Here is a 19,973-nt window from a genome sequence, read left to right as displayed (position 1 = left end):
TTAGCTGTTCCCGTACTGCACTCTTCTGGAGAGAGATCTCGGATGTTGTTGCTGGGATCTGCTGGAGCCATTATCCCAGTCACAGCCCCTAGTGCTCCAATTACTATAGGATCCTCTATTGCTTTCACTTTCCATATCTTTTCCAGCTCTTCTCTCAGCCCTTGGTATTTCTCGAGCTTCTTGTGTTCCTAGTTCCTGATGTTGCTATCACTTGGAATTGTTAAATCTATCACTATGGCCCTCTTCTGCTGTTTACCGCTCACTATTATGTCCGGTTGGTTAGCAATTCAAATTTTGTCTGTCTGTATCTGGAAGTCTCATAAGATCTTAGCATGGTCATTCTCCACCACCTTCAGGGGTGTTTTACACTTTCACCTTGGAACTTCCAGCCTGTATTCAACACAGATGTTTCTGTATACTATGCCAGACACTTGTTTATAATGGAGCAGTCCATATATGCTCTGCCTGCTAGCACCTTGCACCCTGCTCTTATGTGCTGGATTGTCTCAGGTGCATCTTTGCACAGCTAGCATCTGGGGTCTGGTATGGTAGAGCCCAGCCTGTATTGATCTTGTATTCAGAGCTTGTTCCTGTGCTGCCATGATTAGTGCCTCTGTGCTGTCCTTCAATTCAGTGTTCCACTTTTTGCTGAAGGTACATACCATGCAGGGGTTTATCCTCCCATGATGGTTTTTACTCCTCCTCATTCCCAACCTCCTTGGGTTTCTGCTGTCATGAGGTACTCACTAAGCAGTTCATCATTTGCAGCCATCTTCCTGGTGTACTCCTGGACCTGTTGTTTCATCCTGGATAATAGCTCTGATGCTCACTAGATCTCAGCCCCCTCCTTCCACTTAGTGTACAGTCTCAGGGTTCTGGATTTGGGATGAAACCCTCTGTGCATTGTGAGGATTTCCTTGTCTTTATTGGACTGTAAGACAGAACAGCAGCACTAATCATGGCAGCACAAGACCAAGCTCTGAATATCAGATCAGTAGAGGCTGGGATCTACCACACCAGGTAGGACCCCAGATGCAGGCTGTGCAAAGATGCCCCTGAGACAACCCAGCACACAAGAGCAGGTTACCGGTATCTTTAACCACTCTTGGTGATGATTTCACTGAGGGGGTTCCAGCCTATGCAGAACAGCAGTGAGGACAGGGCATCTCCTTGGTAAATCCCGCACTTGATGCTGACTCATGTTATTGGCCTGAAATCGGTCTCTAGGATTGTCTTCCACAGCCTCATTGAGTTCTTGCTGAAGTCTCTTATAGTTCTGTTGATGTTATACAGCCTCAAGCATTCCAAGAGAAGGGCAGAAAACAAGCCACTAGTCAGATTAGCCATGGCGATCAGAAGTTTTTTTCAAAAATCAAAAATACAGTGATAGCGGGAACACTGCATAGTGAAGTTTACCAGCTCATTAGCAACCACTAAGGTAGGCATGCAGTTAATCAGAGAGCTGCAGAGTGCCACAGTAGGTCTCCTCCCTGTCTTGAACCCAGAGTCAGAGCAGTAAGACTGGGAGGAGATGCACATCAGAGCTGCAGTTCAGGAGCAAGATCAAAATGCTGTGAGAGAGAAAGGCTTCCTCCAGAGGCAAGGTGCGGGAGAGGGAAATGGCAGGAATGCAGAAAAACCAGAGGAGTGGGAATTTGAGATCCACAAATAGAAGAAAGTGAAGATTATTTACTTTGGTCAGACATTTCAATAACAAGAGACAGAACTTTGAATTTCCAAACTTTATTTGGATGAGAATAAATCCCATTTTTTAAAAATGAGATTGACTACATATTTAGAAAATGCACCAAATGGCAAATAAAATTTAAATGGAGTATAAAAATACAATGAATGATATGGGTGAACCCACCAGTAGGTTGACAGACTCAATGACATCCATGAACACTTCATTCTTCCTGTATTTGATGCCCTCTGACCTCCAGGACACAGCATTGGTAACTGTTGTAGGGGGACGTGGCGCACCCACTTCTAGTTTATGTCCTTGCTGAGTGATATACCTTGCATCGAAGTAAACAACAACCAAAAGTTGCCAGTTAACAAGAGCAAAAAAACAAACTTAATTAAGGAACTGAAATCACACTTAAGATATGATGTGTGTCCTAAGGCACATAATTTGGTTAGTAAAAATAAGAACTTTCTCTAAACCCATTCTCACTGCTAGTCATCTGTTATACATTAGGATCAAGCCAAGGACATGTGCATCACTCTACTTCTACTGAAATAATGTGTATGATTTTAAGCACCAAGAAAAGTTTTAAGGGCAAGTAAATAACTCCAAGGACAAGAGCGAGACGTATCTTTAGTTCCAAGACAGAGCAAGTTAGTTCTGCACAAACTGTTCAAGAGCAATAGCAAGATATGTGACTGCGTAAACAGAGATCTCGAGCGTGTTGTAAGAGCTGCTAGAGGCTCTTGGGAGTGACATATCCATGGAGACACATATGCAGACAAACAACTGAAGCCATTTTAGTCTGTTTCCATCACCTATATGATTATGATGCATATATATAGTCCACTGAGATTCTAGAATCAAAAGTGTTACATATGATTATTATGGTTATTATTAATATAATAATAATAATAATATTAGTAGTAGTAGTAGTAGTAGTAGTAATACCACTTGGAATTCTGTAAATATGTAAATGCTAATGATCATTTGCATATGTGTGTTTGTGTGTGAGATAATTTGTGTAAGAGAGTGTATAGTGATGAATACGATGAATAGGATTGAAAATGCCTGAATCTAAACACCATTATGATGGGTTGTGTGTTGTGTTATGTGTGTGATGATTGTCCTGTAAGTGTGAGTGTGTGTGTGTATGTGTGTGTGCGTGTGTGCCTGTGTGCTTGTGTTCAGACCTCAAGTGGGTCTAGCTGACAGGGCATTGTACTTATGTCAATGAGAATTTGCACCCGGTTAGCCAAAAATCCTATTGTAAACTGAAATTTGCAAAGTCTGCAAAATGGACCTAATGAGCATTGATAACAGTAGAAAAAAGTAGAAAGGCGCTTTCCAACTGTTCTTGACTGCTGACCAAAGCCACAGAACATTTAAAAAATCTTGCAAAATGATTTCTTAATGTGGATACATATGACAATATAACGGGCTTTGTTATCTTGTTGCGTGTGGTTCATAAAATTAATCCTATGTGTTAGCCTTTTTTTTTTTTGCCTTTTGCCTTTTGCCAAAGCAACTACATGTGCATTTCTATGACCACTGGAAACAAAAATATCTCACTTGCCTAAATGTGTCTGTATCTAAGGCAAAATAAAATGACCCTCTGTTTGTAAATCCAACTCGGAGCATGACAAGCGCACAGAGAGCCAGTGAATGTGGTTCTGTGAGTGGTGAACAGAGAATGATGCCTGTCTGAATGAGGTATAGTGACCCAGCCAGTACTCACTCCAACAAGATCTTACTGTCCGTGGTCTGAGGCAAACCATAATCCATGACTTCATCCATTAGCTCATACACAGTCACAAAGTTGTCTCGTATGCTTTCCTCCTCCAGGCTTTTAAAATACTCTTCGAAAACCTGGGACATATGAACAAGGCACAAGGGCTCACATTGACTCATCCGAACATTCTTATCAGGCAATGCATGATAGTTCAAATGAAATTAGAGGAACAGAGGAAGTAAGAAACGTTGCACATTTTCTTGTTGCTTGCATTCATTGTGTGGCAGTAAGAAGCAATGAGAAGTCACTGCCTAACTGTTGATTTCTCAACCAAAATGTATCTACCCAGAATTCTCCCAATGATATAAACACAGCAGCACATGGGTGAATATTGTTTAGAGAGCATGCCAGCCAGGCTGGGTGTGTGAGAAGCATACTTACCTCCACTATCTTATACAAGAAGGAATACACCAAGGCTGCATTCGTATTCTTCTTGGTCATTGCTACCACTGAATAACAATTGTTAGGGATTTGTTGGTTTGTCCTGAAAATTTGCAGAGGTATTACGAAAACATTGTGTACATTAGCCACTGAATTTTAAAAGAAGACAGACAGATCAGTAGATGGAAAAAAGAGTAGAAAAATGCAGGCCAGTGGAGGATACAGTAGAGGTTGCTGTGTTTAATGTAAAGGAAATGGGTGGAGCCATGGGTCACCACGGGCAATAGTTCTGCCTCTTCCTCACTCTTCATCATGATGGGCATAAAGTGGTCGATCTCACCCATGTCAATGTCACCCATGTAATTCCGGTATATAAGGACCTGGGTTGGTGATGGAAAATTCTATAATACACTGACTTAAAAATATACCCATAGATAATCTTCAGAAAAACTCCATATTTCATAAGAATGTTGAGTCAGAATGAGTGAGCAGCTCAAATATTCACTGACTTTTGGGAGCAATAATACATAAATATATATTATTATATTATAAAACATTTTGACTTATGAATATACTTCATTGCTTTCTAAAATAAGAGGTCTGTAATAAGATTAAAAACAAAACAGGAACTGAAAGTGCATTGCTAATGTTGTTTATGTAGACTGTACTGAATAGCATATTTATTGCTCAAACCTAGTGAATGAACTGATTTAAAATGGTGCAGATGTTACAAATGAGGGATTTAGACACTCGAAACTTTTGTTTGTCACTTTGATATCAAATTAAAGGAATAAAATATATGATCATGCCATTCTAAACAAAGCTCAGTTTATGTAATGACATGAGAAATATAAAATTGTATGAATTAGGTTTGAAACTGTGACAATGAAAATTTAATGAAAAATAAAAAATAAAAATAATATTCAAGCACAGCATCATTGGTTGTTGATACATATACAAATTATTAACTTATTAAACTTGCATTAAAGAAAAAGCAAAACACCTCTCATAAAACAACTACAGGAAATACCACGGCTTGAAACACCTGTCAACATACAGCTTCAACAGGAAATTAAGTAGTATAGCATGATGTGTGGCAGTGGTAGCTCAGTGCTTAAGGTACTTGACTTGTAATTGGAAGGTTGGTTCAAGCTGGTTCAAGCACTGCCACTGTTGGTCCCCCTAACCAAGGCCCTTAACCCTTGCTCATAGTTGTAAGTTGCTTTGGATAAAGGTGTCAACAAAATGGTGTACAATGATGATAAAAATGTAAGGTTGCAACTAAAATCCACATGACAGTTGACTTCATTTTACCTGCAGATACATAAAGCCAGGTCGTAAATGTTTAATTTCTTGGATACCTTTTTTTTTTTTTTACTTTAAACATAAAGTTTGATTTCAGTCATTGCAATTATAGGCCATACTAGAAATGTAATCAATATCAGCTTCTTGTATGACCTTTCTTAATGAGATCACAGACATTCATTTGAAGGCAAAACTAGTAACAAACCGCTGAAGGGAGACAGACTGAAAGCCCATTGAACCTGACTTATAAAGCAGCCTGTTGGATATAAGGGAGACAGGTGCTTAGAGAATCAAAGAGTGTCTGTTAATATAATGTGGACTGAGTGGGGATGCCTTAAGGTAAAAGATATTGGATTGCTCTAGGGCAGAAAGAGAAAAGCTTTCATCAGCACTACCAGGGGTCCCAGGCATATCAGAGGGTAATCTATTCTGGCTGCCTGAATTCTTGGCCTTATTCGGTCAGACAGTCTGTCTGTCTGTCTGTCTCTCCTCTCTCTCTCTTTCTCTCTGATCCTCCCTCTCTCAGACACCCCCCCCCCCACACACACACACACACACACTACTCACAGAATGTTACCTCTAATTAAAAGAGCACTAAAGTGAGACACAGACTTTCAAATGATGACTATTAATGATTGTGTCAGATTAAATTGGAGTAAAATGATCAGATAAAAATGACAAAATATTTGTCTTGTTATTCAAATAAGATATTTGAGTAACAAGTGAACGCTCTTAGTGTGAGGCTGTACCCATGTAGTTAACCTCAACCATTGGTTTCACTCACATGACTTCCAGGTTATTAAATTTACATCTAGCACAAAACAAACGAGTTTGGGTGATAGGTGACAGTGCACCTGTTTCCTGACGAGTTTAGTCCAGTAAATTCTACTGTACCTCACTCGTGCGTTTATGAAGTTGTCCGGTTTTCTTTTAAAGCACATATCAACTTAGTATTTTGGTGCCACTTTTGACAACCGCTTCTCTTGTTAATCTTCATAGCGTAGTGGTACACAACGGGATACCTACCTGGCAATATTTATAAAATGCAGCCTACATGTGCGCATTATTGTCCAGTCGGACAATTTTGTCCATTACTGGCCCATCCCTGCCGACAGGTGCAACTCTGTTGGTCTTAGGCTATAACTCAAAATACCTTACCTTGCCTTTCAGGTCCAGGAGAAAGATAGCGGACGTTGCCATCCCGGTCGCTTAATCAAAAATAGCTCACAGTTTACGGTTTAATCAAGTGCTTGCAGAAGAAGAAAAGAAGTGATATTTCCATCCCTTGAGCTGCGCTCTTCCGGGTCTTGAGGCGTCGAACCAGTTTTGCTACTTTTGGTAGAGGTTGTCCGCTGGGCGGGCTGTGCGATACTGTCACCATAACTTTATATTTAAACCTTTTCCAACCGCGGATTCGCTCGTTAAATACATTTGAGAGCTTCGTGCATTTCGCCTAATCCAGAACACACCCATGTGACGAATGTGTCATTTTTCAACGCCTAGAGCATTGACACTTTCGGTTGCAATTATGTACGATTTGTAATGTTTTGGAACAGTTTTCAATGATCTAGGTGTTTTGGTGCATGACCTGGACAACAGACGCAGCGGGGCCGAACATTTGGGTAAACGAGACTTTAATTTTTTGAAAAAAGTCAAATCATTGTATAGGCTGTAATATAATTTATTATTCATAGGGTGAACATCCGAGATACAATACGTGGCATAAATATGGAGAAAACCACTTATTAAAACAGTTTTCTTTTTTTAAAATGATGTAAATAAACTTGGTTTATAAGAACTCTCGGTACCATCCTTGTAAGAACTGTATAGGTTAGCCGCTCTCGTGGTTGCTCAGCCTGAGAGGGTTGCTTTACGTGACTAACTGATGGTGAACTCCATCTCTTCTTCCTCCCCTTCATCTTCCCAGTTTTCTGTCTCTCTTGCCGCTCTTTCCCTGTCACTTGCCTGTATGTAGTTGTCTTCAATGAACCCGTCATCATCGTCTTCTATTATTTCACCATCGTGTGCCTGGCTTGAGAATCCGACCTCGAAGCTTGCAGGGTCGCACTGACTTGTTTCGTCCGTTTCGTTTAACCTCGAGTGTCTGTAGCTGGCTAGATACCGGCATACAATCTTACATTTTGCCGCCACGGCAATGAGGATGGAGACGCCGAGGGCAGTTACCAAAGCCCCTACGAGGTATCGCCAGTCGTGTGAAGAACTTTTCGGAGAAACATCTGTGCCTACGTGGAGGGTTGGAACATTGGTTGGAGAGAAATGGTTAAAGAAAGAGCGAGTAGGTTATTCAATGGTCTTTCTCAGAGCACACAAGAAAATTGGCATATAAAATGATTTCGATCTATTACAAAAGTAGCATATTTGTCTAACAGATTTTGTCAATTTTGTCAGACTTCATGACTTTAACTGGATGTAAAAATTAAGTAATAAATGAAACACAATAAGTAAACAAATAAATAAATAAAATATAACCAAGTGTTTTGTTGGTCCTATTTGTTCCAGTGTTGTCCACCGAGGTGTCTGTTAGAAGTTTACGATGGAAGGGACTTTGGTTGATCAGGTTAAGAGTATGTCCTGTTTCAAGAGAAGGCACGGGGGTGGGAGGGTAACATTCAGTTTTCATTTTTAAAAATGACTTCATAAAGCATATGTAGCACAAACACAAAACAAACAAATGAAAAATATACACACCACCAAGTTGGATCCCCTGGGCCATCTGCTCATCAACTCTGTTTGCAGTTTGTTCTGGCTTTCTGGATCTGGTTTTTACTGGAAGATTACTGCTGACTTCTACAATCTGAATCCACCTATGGTCTCCGAGTATAGCAGACACAGGGGTTTGCAAATGGTTGTTTCCCAGTAAAAGTGTTTGTAATCTGGGAAAGCTCAGCAGAGCACCAGCCTGTACTGCAGCCAACTTGCATCCACTGAGATCCAATATTTCTAGAGATGGAAGGCGGTAATGCTGCTTCACCAGTAGGGGGAGATAATTTCCTGATAGGTTGAGTGTGATCAAGTGGTCAAAATGTTGCAGCTTCTTAAAGATTTTAGGATAAGATAGATTTAAGTGATTGTCCGAGAGGTCCAGCTTGGTCACATTTGCCCATATATGTTGTGGTACTGATGTGATATTTCGTCTGCTACAGTCAAATGTAACCTGACAAAGAAAAATGATGTGGCACAAAATTGTTATAAGTTTGTGTCTCAAAAATTCAAAACATCTACAGAATCTAAGAAAGTTCGTATGTTGTAATTAAAGGTTTAATAGAACCATTTTTATACAACCAGTTTAAAAAATGTGACTGATATGTTTGAAAACAAATACTTAATTATACATAAACTTTGAAAATAATCAATCCATTATTACATGTTTTTAAAGCTGTAGGCTTGTTAGACTTTCTTATAAATAATAATTGAGGTACCAGATAGTTAGTGTCTTAATTAGTGAAGGTTTATGTTTCCTAGGTTGTATAGTCTATAACCACTAACATAGCAAAGTCAAAAGCCTGTCATGAAAAATAGGAAATGAATACCTACAAACAGGATCCCCGAAGCAGGGATGCTTTCTGTGGCTCAGGATAAACAGGCACCAGGGTGTTTCTCACTCACCTTCTCTCTGTTGACATCACAAGGACCCACAATTAGGAGTGTGTGGCAGAAACCTGAGGTGCAGAGAATTAGCACGCATAGAGCGTGAGCTACAAGGGACATCCTCCAATGTTTCCTGAAGACAAAGAGAAATATGAGATTATTAATAATGATTAGAGCGATACATTTCAGGACCTGTTTTATGTGATGAATAAAATGGTTAAAATTAGGATTGATTAGATATAAATCAATTCGTTCGCTGAGAGTTATCTGTATGGTAATTACTGTACCATCTCACTTCTCTTAATACCAGCTCTTTTGGGAGCAATCGTAACAAACCCCATAATAACTGCATGCCTAAGGATGTATGATATGCACTGTGCAGTATTTTAAATAAAGGCAAGGCATAAAACTATCAAAAGACATTTGAAGACATAAATGTAGTTGTCATGAACTACAAATGACAGATGCTTTGAGTGTGTGGATGTGTATACAGCCTTTACAGTAGTGTGTTTATTGTCTTTGTCACTGTTGGCGGAGGAGTCATTGTTTACAAAGACGTCTGCCATATTATGAGAGGCCTTCCTCTCTCTGCTTCTCTAGCTGTTCGTTTCAGTATGTTGGGTGTAAACACTCGTCAGGAGCTCCCTTTTATCTCTTCCTTTCTCAAGATACCCTCTGCACAACAAGTGCTCTGGGTCCAAAACACCACCAGATGTGCTTGCTTGTGTGTGTTGTGTTTATGTGTGCACAGGTGTTTACACGTTGGTTTATATGTGAGAAAGAAAACAATTGGGTCTCATAACACAATATGTGCATGACAGCAATGCTCTAATAAGGCAAATAAGGAAGGAAGAACAGGGACAGGCAGGGTGCCTGTTTGACAGGTCCTGGGTACCCTAGGTGTGCTTCTTTTACATTATCCCTTCACTAATTTGTGTGCGCCATCACTGATTGCTTTCTCCACAGGAGCAGCCTGAGGTGTGTCTTCCCCACACCTCAACTCCGAGACCCGGAGCTCACAGAACAAGTCCTTCATTTGACCTGTTCAACAGCACCGTCGTAAGTAAATCACCCTTCCCCCACACTCACTCCCGTCTTCCTGATTCCACACTAACTCAATGCCATTTACATTGTGTTTCAGGTTTACATGGTCAACGTCACTTTTTAAAGCAGGTGAGACTATGATCTGTTCAACAGCTGTTGGAATTTTAGGGTCATGTTCTGAAAAGTGGCAAAAATTGCCACCTCCTTGCTAAGTTTGCAACATACTTCTAATCAGTTACGGATTTGTAGTTTACTTTAAAGTAACAGTCTAGGTGACGGAACACTTTGTGTCTTACCTTTCACCACAGCCTTTCTGTACACAGCCTATATCGTTAGAAAATACATTCAATCTTGTCCATAAACCCAAGAGACTAAGTTAATGTGGATCCCATAAGTTTGAAGGCAAACAGTCGGAGACCAGTCTAGTCCAGCCCTACCTACCTAGCGTTAGTCATGTGCTTAAAACGATAAGGTAAAGAAACATGAGAGACTAGCTGAGCTTGTGTTTATAGTTAACACGCAACAGTTGATATTAGTATAGAAACAGACCTATGGTGACATCCTTTTGTATCCATGTGAACACCACATTTGAGTAGGTTACCACCTAAGTGATTCCTCAAAGCTATACTGCTATAATCATTCTGCATTTTTATGAACATGTACAGTAAATAATGTAGAAAACTAACATAGCAGTTTTGGGTGAAGCCTGCTGTAGTTAGCTGTAAATACTGATGTGGAATAACAAACAGAGGTTGTATATATACTGAAACTCCAAAATGGCTGCCCTACCTGAGCTTTGCTCCTCCAGTTGTTCTAAATATGACAGACTCAGAGCTTATGTCTTCATTCACAACATTCTAGCATTTAGACAGGCTCATCATGTATGTTTCCAGAGGAAGAAAATATCAAATGGAGGCATGTTATGCAAAGGTTGGTGATGTGAGCTGAGGTGTGCTTGTAACATGTCACCTGAGACATAAGTTAATGAGTAACTCAATAACCAACAACCACAAAAATTAAGACTGAATCTACACTGCATTTAACCCCACAATATGAGCTAAATCTCTGCAACCTGGATTCACTTTACTTTTTTAAACATAAGATCTAAGTATAATAGTTTCATTACACAGGTAAGTCATTGACCAAGTTATTTACCAAGTAAGTTAATTAGTTCAAACCTCTTTTTTCTTTGCCCTCTCAAAGTCTCAGAAGATAATTTTTTAGTCAGTTTCACATCCCACTTAAGGAAGCAGAGAGCCATGTACATAAAAACGACTACTGTTAAAGGATTTTCTTGCATATCTGGGGATTTTGAAAAGAGTATGTAACTGTACATAAATAGCCTCTCTGCTGTGATGTTTGGATTTGATTGGTTTACCTTGACTGACTAAGGATAAGGAGACGGAACCCTGACAACAATAGAGTCATTTCCTGCACACTTCTTGCAGGAGTGTATGCATCCGTGCAAGCACCTTTGTATTTGTATGTATACTGTGTGTGTGTGTGTGTGTGTGTGCGTGTGTGTGTGTGTGTGTGTGTGTGTGTGTGTGTGTGTGTGTGTGTGTGTGTGTGCGTGCGTGCCTGTACGAGAGTACATGTATGGCTCTTGATCTTTTGGCGCCATCGTGGTGTGCATAGGAGAGAGTAAAAGGAAAGCCCTGGAGTGTGTGTGAGAAAGGGAAAAAGGTCGTGATGATAGGAAAGAGAGAGGAGCAGGGAGCGCCACTGTGACAGCTGCAGTGGCTTCACTCTCTTTAAAGGGAAAAAACAACACAAGTACTGCAACAATGAACCATTTGTCTTAGAAAAGACCGAGATGAACTGGTCAAGGAATTAATGTTTGGCATCCAAACTGCTGTTACTGTGCTTAGTGTGACAACATCTGTCACTAGCTTTCCTTGTCATACTGTACACACATACACATACACACAAACATCATATGGAAGACACACACACACAAACACACGAGCAGATGGTTTGCCTGTAATATTCATACTTGTAGATGTTCCTTCGCTCTGTTCCCATGCTACTTTCGTACTTGGTTCGGCTTGTTTAGGTGGACTGCATTTTTAAGCTATTATTGTGCTTTGGCTTCCTTCAAGTGTATAAAAAGTGTTCATTTCCTTTTGTAGTGGGAACCGTCAAGCCTGTTCACTCTGTAAAAGAGAAGTGATTTATCCAAGTGGTATGTTAATCAGTGATTTTATCAGCTGTGTGTTTTCCTCGACCTTGCTGTGAACATGCAAGCTTTGACAAAGAGAGTGAGATTGTGTTCAAACGCAAGAGGTACAAAGCAAAGGCAGAGTTCATCAATTTTCTTTTAATAGGTAACTAGTGCCATATAATGTGTCTAAATTAATTATGTATAGATTATTATAAAATGTGTATATAAGACATACTCACAGTTTGCAAGGGATAATGTTAAAGGCAGTAAAAAGTACTAGATGAATAATATAAGGCCCTTTGAGTTTATGCAAATGAGAGATTAATCATATAAAAGGAAGAAACTGAGTGAAGCAATCTTGTTGCTTTCACACAAAAATTTCTAAATCTCCCAAACTAAATATAGCTGACTTACAAAATCCACAAATTCTGGGAATGTGTTCACATGAAGGGCATCAAAGGCAAATGGTTTTTTATGCCACATTAGTCACACTAATAATAATACCCCATTTGGATGCATCTGCTTCATCAGTGTTGTGCAAAAATTTCAATACCATCAAAATCCTAATTTTGCTTTCTGGTGTCTACATTCTCTTCCCCTGTTTGGGGTTCAATTTTGCCCCAGTGTGTGCACGTCTCCAACTGCTCCAGCTGTGTTCCCCTGGGGCTCATGGGAACAGGGTGGTGGACTGACCAAACACTCAGCAGACAGGAGGCCAGCGGCTCTTCCTGTTGCTGCCTGCCTGCTGTTTGATTCCTGCTCGGCCTGCTTCCTGCTTACATATCGGCTCCAGCAGCACTGCTTCCTGCCCCAGAGCCTCCATGGCACCCTCTGCCGTGCCTCAGCTCTCTCTGCCTTTCAATCTCTCACTTACTCAAGCATCTACTCTATCCTCTGTTTATGTATTTGCATATGTGTATGTAGGTGATTCTAACAGTACAACTCATGTCTTTCCTTTATCAATCCTGTACCTCATTTCCAATTTTATCAGACGTCTGCTACTCTGCTCTTGCTTGCCTCAGCTGCATATTTTCCCCTGGTCTTCTCTCTCCTTTCTCCCCTTCCCAAGCATGCCCCTGGATGCTAATAGTGTCTTCTGGCTGTGGTCTCACGGTTCCTGAGGAATTTTGGCAGGATAAATCCTCTCTGACTGTAGTGAAAAGGAGTGCAAATGGACTGTTGTGTTCCTGCCGAGGCTTAGCTTGGTAGATAAACAGGGAAAGAAACCAAGGCTTATACCTGATAACCTCTGAAAGAGAAAAGGAACAGATCTACACATTTAACATAATGGCCTATAATACAACCCTGAATAAGAAAAAGTTGCAATAGCATGGAGAATAAATTTGCTTTGTCATTGCAGATGGTATGAACACAAGATATTTCATGTTTTATCTGGTCAGCTTTATTCCATATCCTGCAAAATATATCAAAATATTGGGATGGTGAAGTGCCATCAATTTCCCTGGACTCAGAGGCATTTGGGAAGGACCTTCAAACAGTGGAAACTTGTACTATGTTCAGATGAATCAATATTTCACATCTTTTTTGGAATACATCAATGCCACGTGCTCCATTGGGTTTGGACATATTATTAGCAAAAATGAAGAGGAGCTGTTGTGTAGGTGTCTGCATCCAAACAGTGGTGATTAGACAGGATGGTCAGCACGTGGACACAGGAAACAGGAAGAGAGGTTCAAGGTTCAAGGGTATTTTTGGCGTACAGCATGTATGTCAACTTCTCATTTGTTTACAAGCATCGTAAAGGTGTTACTATAATGGTGATTGTCACAGTCTGGTATGCCTGTCACAGTTAAAAGGAAAGATTTTAAAGGTTTGGGTTGTTATTCTTGTGTAGTGCAACATGTAAACTAATTTAAAAACTGATCACTGATCAAAGTATATTACAAGTATATTACCTTTACCAAGTATATTACCTTTACCACCTTGTGATAGGGTTCCTTAGTTTAATGGATGCCTAAAAGGAGAAGCATCTTAATTACAATGAAAAATGACTCTCAGTTGGGTTGTATGTGATACACACAGACAGTTAATGGCTGCCATTACTAAAATCACTACAGTATGTTAGCCATGTTGGAATGAATACTTACGGACTGTTTCCCATTTTCTACTGATAAACAGGACTCTGGGTGGTATTGATTGAGGAAACTAGGTCAGACATGTCATGTGCACTTCATGCAGGCTCGTGAAATTAGCCCGCAGTTTCCATTTGAATGGTGGCACACACATCTGTGACATTTAGAACCACATTTTTGCTTTTGACTCAGGATCACCAAGATTTTTATAGCATAGATCAAACTCTCTACATCATCCAGTAATATCTGTCTAAATGCATAAACAGAGACATTCTTCATGGTTATCTGGTTATCTCTCCCCAGTCTCTCCAAGCTGTCTGGACTCATATGAAGGTTGGTCCTCCCAGAAAGCTCCATCAAGCCCCCAATATTTAATCTTATAGAGGTGGAAGCCACTACAGTCCTGGCAGACTGCCGGGCTCATGCAGAGATGCCCAGCCAGGCCTGGATCAAGGACTTCCACCCGATCACCACTGCCACACCCTAAGCCAACAAACCAAGCTGGGCCTTTGTTTTTTTTGTTTTTTTGACACCTATGAGGTGCTGTAAAAGCAAAAAAAAAAAAAAGCAAAAGTCAGTATTATAATGCCCAGACCTTATCCCGGAGTGGGTTTGAGCTCCCTGAACAGGTTGTCAAACTCCATGCTATAAGTGGCTGTTGTCATTTTCAATTTTCACTAATCAGAGACATAACAGGAAACTTGAGTCCTACCAGCAAACTCAGTCTGAACCGTTTTTGAATTTTTTTTTTCTACTGCACAAAAAGAATGCACTTGTTATCATGTCAGCACTGTATAGATTTCTCTAATTCAGTGTGCTAGGGATTGCACTGAAATGAATGCCACTGTGCTGAGGGAATGTGGGGTGGGTATTCAATAGGATCTACAGCAGAGGAAACAGGATGAATGATAAGATGCATTCTTGCCTCCTTTACTTAATAGGTCTGTGATTAATAACATCGTCATTCTATGTGGTGCATGTCCCACCAAAACTAATGCTAGTCAATCCCTCTTAGAAACCCGTTAGCCTAAGTTTGTTTTAAAGAAAGCTCAGGTAATGATGCATTTTTCGTTTAATCGTGCAAATTCTATAGGACTGGTGTCTTGAAGATTTGTCATAAGACTCAGCAGTCTTATACACATACATAAGTTGTAAATTGCACAGTCTGAAGTTTGTATGAAGCAGATATATGAGTGACACTGTGTGACATCTTGTTAACATGATGCTTTTCACACCTTTAGCCCTTTTGCTCTCTTGGTCTCTGTGTCTCTCTTCAGAAGATTTCTCACTATGATTTTGCTAGAGCTTTTATGTCTATGGCTTTTCTGTCAGAGATCCACCTCTGTCACTCTGCATTTAGCCGACTAAGTGAAAACTAAGTAAAATCTTCTCTTCCCCTCAGCCTTTGTGTTTATTATTCCATGGACATGTGTGTGGATAAACCATCAGCACCAGATCCAGAGCAAGTTGACAGAATTGTTCCAGTGGGAAACCTACAGTGCTGGCAGACTTGTATGAGGTTTCACCAATTGCCATTTCAGGCCCTCCATTTACCACGTCATGCACGCACATGGTCTTACCTTCTTGGGAGACATTATAAGATTAGTTTTTCAGGGCTGATCTAACATGCCTCTCTTATCACTTGGGGATTTCCTGCAGCAGACCCAGCAGCCTGTTATGGCACCCACAGCCCCTGGGATCCCACGCTGTGCTTCCTCAGCAGGGATGCTAGACCTAGAGACTGGCCCTGGTATACTAACTCTCCCTTTCTCACACTGCAAGCAGTGCAGGAGTAATGTGGGTGCGTGTGGAAACCTGCCAGCTCTCATTACAATGGGTGGAAATGGGAATTTAATATACACTTTCTCTCACACAGTCGCACAGCTATTGTAACCCATCAAAACACACATTTTTCTGAGTATGCCATGTTTAACACCTGGATTTAATTTTTCTTAGGACTATTTGAGACATTTTGGTAAAGTGCATTGTAACAAGTTAGCTTCCCAGCATGACACCTGTAATAAACTGAATATAAAACTGAATATAAAATTATATATTTAAAGGGGACAGTGTTTTTTACTCCTCAGGACAAACAACTCACTAGCCAAACTTTAGAATACAATAAATACATAAAAACAACAATAAAAAATGAATTACTGTAATAAGTGCAACACAAAAAAAGAGCTTTTTTTCTTGATTCAGATCATGTACTCTGTCTCATAGTCTCACTATGTAGACACATGTAACAAGTCTTCAGCAAGAGAAAATAATCAGCCGCCATCATCATCTTCAGAACAAATAGGAGACATAATGCAGCAAGACAACAAAAGCCTGGTGGATATTGAACAGCAGTCTGAGGAAAGGTATGGAGGCCAAGTCTCCACCCAGCCTCTTTTCCATTACTATAACTCCCACTCAGACACAGAGTGTATCAACACAGCATTCAGTACCTCCCCTTATGGCTGCCGCTCCCGAACACTGTGTATCCTACACACAGTCTAGCCATAGCTACAATCTAGTCTGTCCATGGTCAAAGGGTGATAAGGTCACAAGATGGCATGAAAGGCTTTCAAAACAGTGCTGGACCTTCACAAACACCTGGATGACCAAACTGGCCAGTCTGTTGGTGATAATTACTAAGAAGATTTATTTTATGATCAGAATGAAAAAGCTGTACAGTATTACACACGGTAGATTGTTTTGCTTTTATGTTTTGATGTATAATTTTGTGGATATGCATACAGGGCACGGGAATGAATCCAGAAGGTGATTTGCTATTGTGTTTGCATCATCTTCACTGGTCCCATATTCAGAAGCCAGCCTTGCAAACAAAAGGATACTAAGAAAATCCAATACCACTCCTCAGATCTCTACACTGACAGCAGCTACACAGATAAGCTGCAAACAATTTCCTGTGCTTACTCCAACAAAGATTTAGTATTTTGATGACTCATGTGTATTTGAGTTGGAATTCCTAAAATATCACATGAATTAAATATTACCACAATATATCAAAATAGAAAAATCTTATACAGGCATTGTATATAAATCATGGCCAAATAATCAGTGTTTGGCCCTTTATCTTGAACTCAGTACAAAACAGGAAAACCCAACCATTGTCATTCTGACTCGACCTTGATTATCTGAGGTTATCAGGAAATATAAAGAAAACAAAATCACTTAATCCACATGTACAAATTAGCAAAGTGTGCACTGGAGTGGGGCAGAGCAGTGTGAAAATATGCAATTTGTGCCTTTCCCCCTCTCGCAGTGAACAAAGAGATGACTGAGTATTCAGACACAACATTCAGGTTCAGATTGTTCTCCTTTCCTGACTCAGAGGACCACAACCCTGCAATACTCCACCACTTATTTCTACTGTACAGTATTTTCATGTGCAAGATTTATTGAAACACCAAAGTCCATCTGGTGTTAGTGTAAGATTATTAGTGTGCCTGGATGTCTGGGTTATTTGGGGAAAAAAACAAATCAGAAGACACAATGCTCTGTATACATGTGTAGTGCTGTGTCGGCATTATGGATTTTGCATATGGGCACAGATTGCTAACAACATTTGCTATACACACACACACACACACACACACACACACACACACACACACACACATACACACACACACACACACACACACACACACACATTATATTACTAAAATAATCTAGATACCTGACCATCACACACATATACCCTTAATGAGGTTGTTGAATATCCCATTCAAACACCAAGAGCATTAATATTGAGTTTATCTACCCCAAATCTTCAGGGAAGTCTTTCCACAAGATTTTGAGGTATTTCTGTAGGAATTCGTGCCTCTTCAGTCAAAAGAGCAAAAGATTAGGTGCTTATGTTGGGTGTGAATGCCTGTTTTGCAATCATTGTTCCAATTCATCCCAAAGGTGTTCAACGGGATTTAGGTCAGAGCTCTGTGCAGGCCACTACATTTCCTCCACACCAAACTCATCAAACCATGTCTTTATGGACCTCGCTTTGTGCACAGGCACACTAGCATGGAACAGGAAAGTGCTTTCCCCAACCTGCTGCCACAAAGTTGGAAGCATATAATTGCCTAAAATGTATTTATACACTAGAACACTAACATTGCACTGGAACCAAGGGGTCTAGTTTTCAAACCCTGAAAACAGCTTCCAACCATTTGCCCTCCTACACCCAACTTTAATAGTGTTAGGTAGTGTTCTCCTAGCATCTGTGAAACCCACATTTGTTCATTAGACTGCAAGATAGTAAAGTGTGATTCATAACTCAAGAAAACATGTTTCCACTGCTCCAGATGCCAGTGGCGGCATGTTTTACACTCCAGCTAGCATTTAGTATTGAGCACAGTGATCTTAGACTTGTGTGCAGCTGCTCTGCCATTAAAACCCATGTCATGAAGATGACACACAGTTCTTGTGTTGATGTTGCTTCCAGGGGCAGTTTGGAACTACGTAGTGAGTGTTGCAACAGAGGACAGGCCGATTTATACGCTTTACGTGCTTTGGCGCTCAGCAGCCTCTCCCTGTGAGTGTAGGTGATTTACTGTTTCACCGCTAAGCTATTGTTGCTCCTAATCAATTCCATTTCCAAGTAATAACACATACAGTTAACCAGGCAGGCACTTTACAAACTCACTTGTTGTTAAAGTGGCATAAAAGTGCCACATTTAAAGTCACTGAGCTCTTTGGTGTGATAATACAAATCTGTTCCAATGAAATTACTTTACTTACTTACTGTTTAGTTTTTCTATTTTATTATAGTAAATGTCTCCCGTATGCTATAATAAATCATATAAAATAAAAAACAATAATTTTGAAATACTGGTAACCAATGCAATGTGCCTAGCTAGCTGAGGCAAACATTTAAGTATGGTGATGTTATCATGACAGTAACTACAATTTGTCTTACAATTTTTTTTTCAAACAGCTTCTCAAATAGTAGCTTATGTTCTACTTTTTTAAAACAAATTTTTATTTCATGTGCTGTACATAATATACCACTTTACAGTTCTGGAGCCTTAATTATATCATATTCAAAATATGATAGTCATACTTCAAAATATTTTTAATGGAATATTTGAACTTAATGAAGTGTATTAGTAAATGTTGTATGTGTAATTGAATTGTAACATCCAAGTGTGTTGAAAGAAAACATTGTTGATATCTGAGGACAATAAATAAACTTGAATGAATAAATAAACTTTATATATAGTATATATTATCATGGTGTGTGTGGCCATGTGTTTAATCCACAATAGGACGTATGTCCAGTATACCCCGCACTTGCTGACATGATGACAATAACAGCGCTTTTAAATTTATATTGTGTTGAAACAAGACTTACAGTGCCCTCCAGAATTATTGGCAATCTAAATTCATGTAAAGAAAAAGTTGTTCAGACCTCCAGGACTTTTCTGTGTACATCATTATTGTGATAATGCAGTTATTTCTCACCATTATTTATTCAGAAATACAGAAATGCTGTCTTGTAGGAGTAGACAGCAACATGTGGCCTGTTGGATCATGTATGAGCGTATGAAAATCTATAAAACTCATCTTTACATTCATTACCTCTCTCTCTCTCCCTCCTCTCTCAGTCTCTCTCTCTCCCTCTCTCTCTGTCTCTCTTTCTCCCTCTCTCTCCCCTGTACCTTCTCTCAGTCCTCTCAGTCCTCTCTCTCTCTCTCTCTCTCTCTCTCTCAGTCTCTCAGTCTCTCTCTCTCTGTCCCTCTCTTTCAGTGTCTCTCTCTCTCTCTCTCAGTCTCTCTCTCTCAGTCTCTCTGTCTCTCTCTCAGTCTCTCAGTCTCTCTCTCTCTGTCTTTCTCTCTCTCTCTCTCTCTCTCTCTCTCTCTCTCTCTCTCTCTCTTGCTCTGTCTCTTCTCT

General features: G+C 40.0%; 2 protein-coding genes and 2 long non-coding RNA genes across 5 annotated transcripts in view; 2 read left to right on the top strand and 2 right to left on the bottom strand.

The window, feature by feature from the left end:
• ap1m3 (adaptor related protein complex 1 subunit mu 3) overlaps positions 1 to 6,503 on the bottom strand; it is a 13,049-nt gene extending 6,546 nt beyond the window's left edge. Inside the window, exons 1-5 of the mRNA XM_026998896.3 lie at positions 6,324 to 6,503; positions 4,084 to 4,240; positions 3,861 to 3,928; positions 3,426 to 3,556; positions 1,871 to 2,018 (exon numbers count right to left, since the gene is read on the bottom strand). Coding sequence (XP_026854697.1) covers positions 1,871 to 2,018; positions 3,426 to 3,556; positions 3,861 to 3,928; positions 4,084 to 4,240; positions 6,324 to 6,365 — 546 coding nt within the window. The 5' untranslated portion in view covers positions 6,366 to 6,503. The remainder of the gene's footprint in view (positions 1 to 1,870; positions 2,019 to 3,425; positions 3,557 to 3,860; positions 3,929 to 4,083; positions 4,241 to 6,323) is intronic.
• Positions 6,504 to 6,546: 43 nt separating this feature from the next.
• On the top strand, positions 6,547 to 7,654 carry LOC113570482 (uncharacterized). The gene is made up of 2 exons (XR_003409897.3): positions 6,547 to 6,787; positions 7,093 to 7,654. It is a non-coding gene; the product is annotated as an uncharacterized LOC113570482 (long non-coding RNA).
• On the bottom strand, positions 6,783 to 10,763 carry c7h1orf210 (chromosome 7 C1orf210 homolog). Of its 2 annotated transcripts, none has more exons than XM_026998897.3 (5): positions 10,608 to 10,763; positions 8,793 to 8,907; positions 7,875 to 8,340; positions 7,656 to 7,757; positions 6,783 to 7,408 (listed from the first exon to the last, which is right to left on the bottom strand). In XM_026998897.3, the coding sequence occupies exons 2-5, from the start codon at positions 8,892 to 8,894 to the stop codon at positions 7,044 to 7,046; spliced, it is 1,035 nt and encodes a 344-aa protein (XP_026854698.2). In that variant the 5' UTR covers positions 8,895 to 8,907; positions 10,608 to 10,763; the 3' UTR covers positions 6,783 to 7,043. The 2 variants fall into 2 exon arrangements, with proteins under 2 accessions (XP_026854698.2, XP_026854699.2); XM_026998898.3 differs by lacking the exon at positions 10,608 to 10,763 and adding an exon at positions 10,115 to 10,268.
• On the top strand, positions 8,921 to 15,571 carry LOC113570483 (uncharacterized). Its single transcript, XR_014124573.1, has 3 exons — positions 8,921 to 9,833; positions 9,916 to 9,947; positions 14,379 to 15,571. It is a non-coding gene; the product is annotated as an uncharacterized LOC113570483 (long non-coding RNA).
• The last annotated feature ends 4,402 nt before the right edge of the window (positions 15,572 to 19,973 follow it).

Source organism: Electrophorus electricus, chromosome 7 (genome assembly GCF_041902795.1).
Source record: "Electrophorus electricus isolate QZ-2024a chromosome 7, ASM4190279v1, whole genome shotgun sequence".
NCBI classification, from domain to species: domain Eukaryota; kingdom Metazoa; phylum Chordata; class Actinopteri; order Gymnotiformes; family Gymnotidae; genus Electrophorus; species Electrophorus electricus.
Note: the sequence above shows the minus strand (reverse complement) of the source record. Positions and strands in the feature narration are given on the sequence as shown.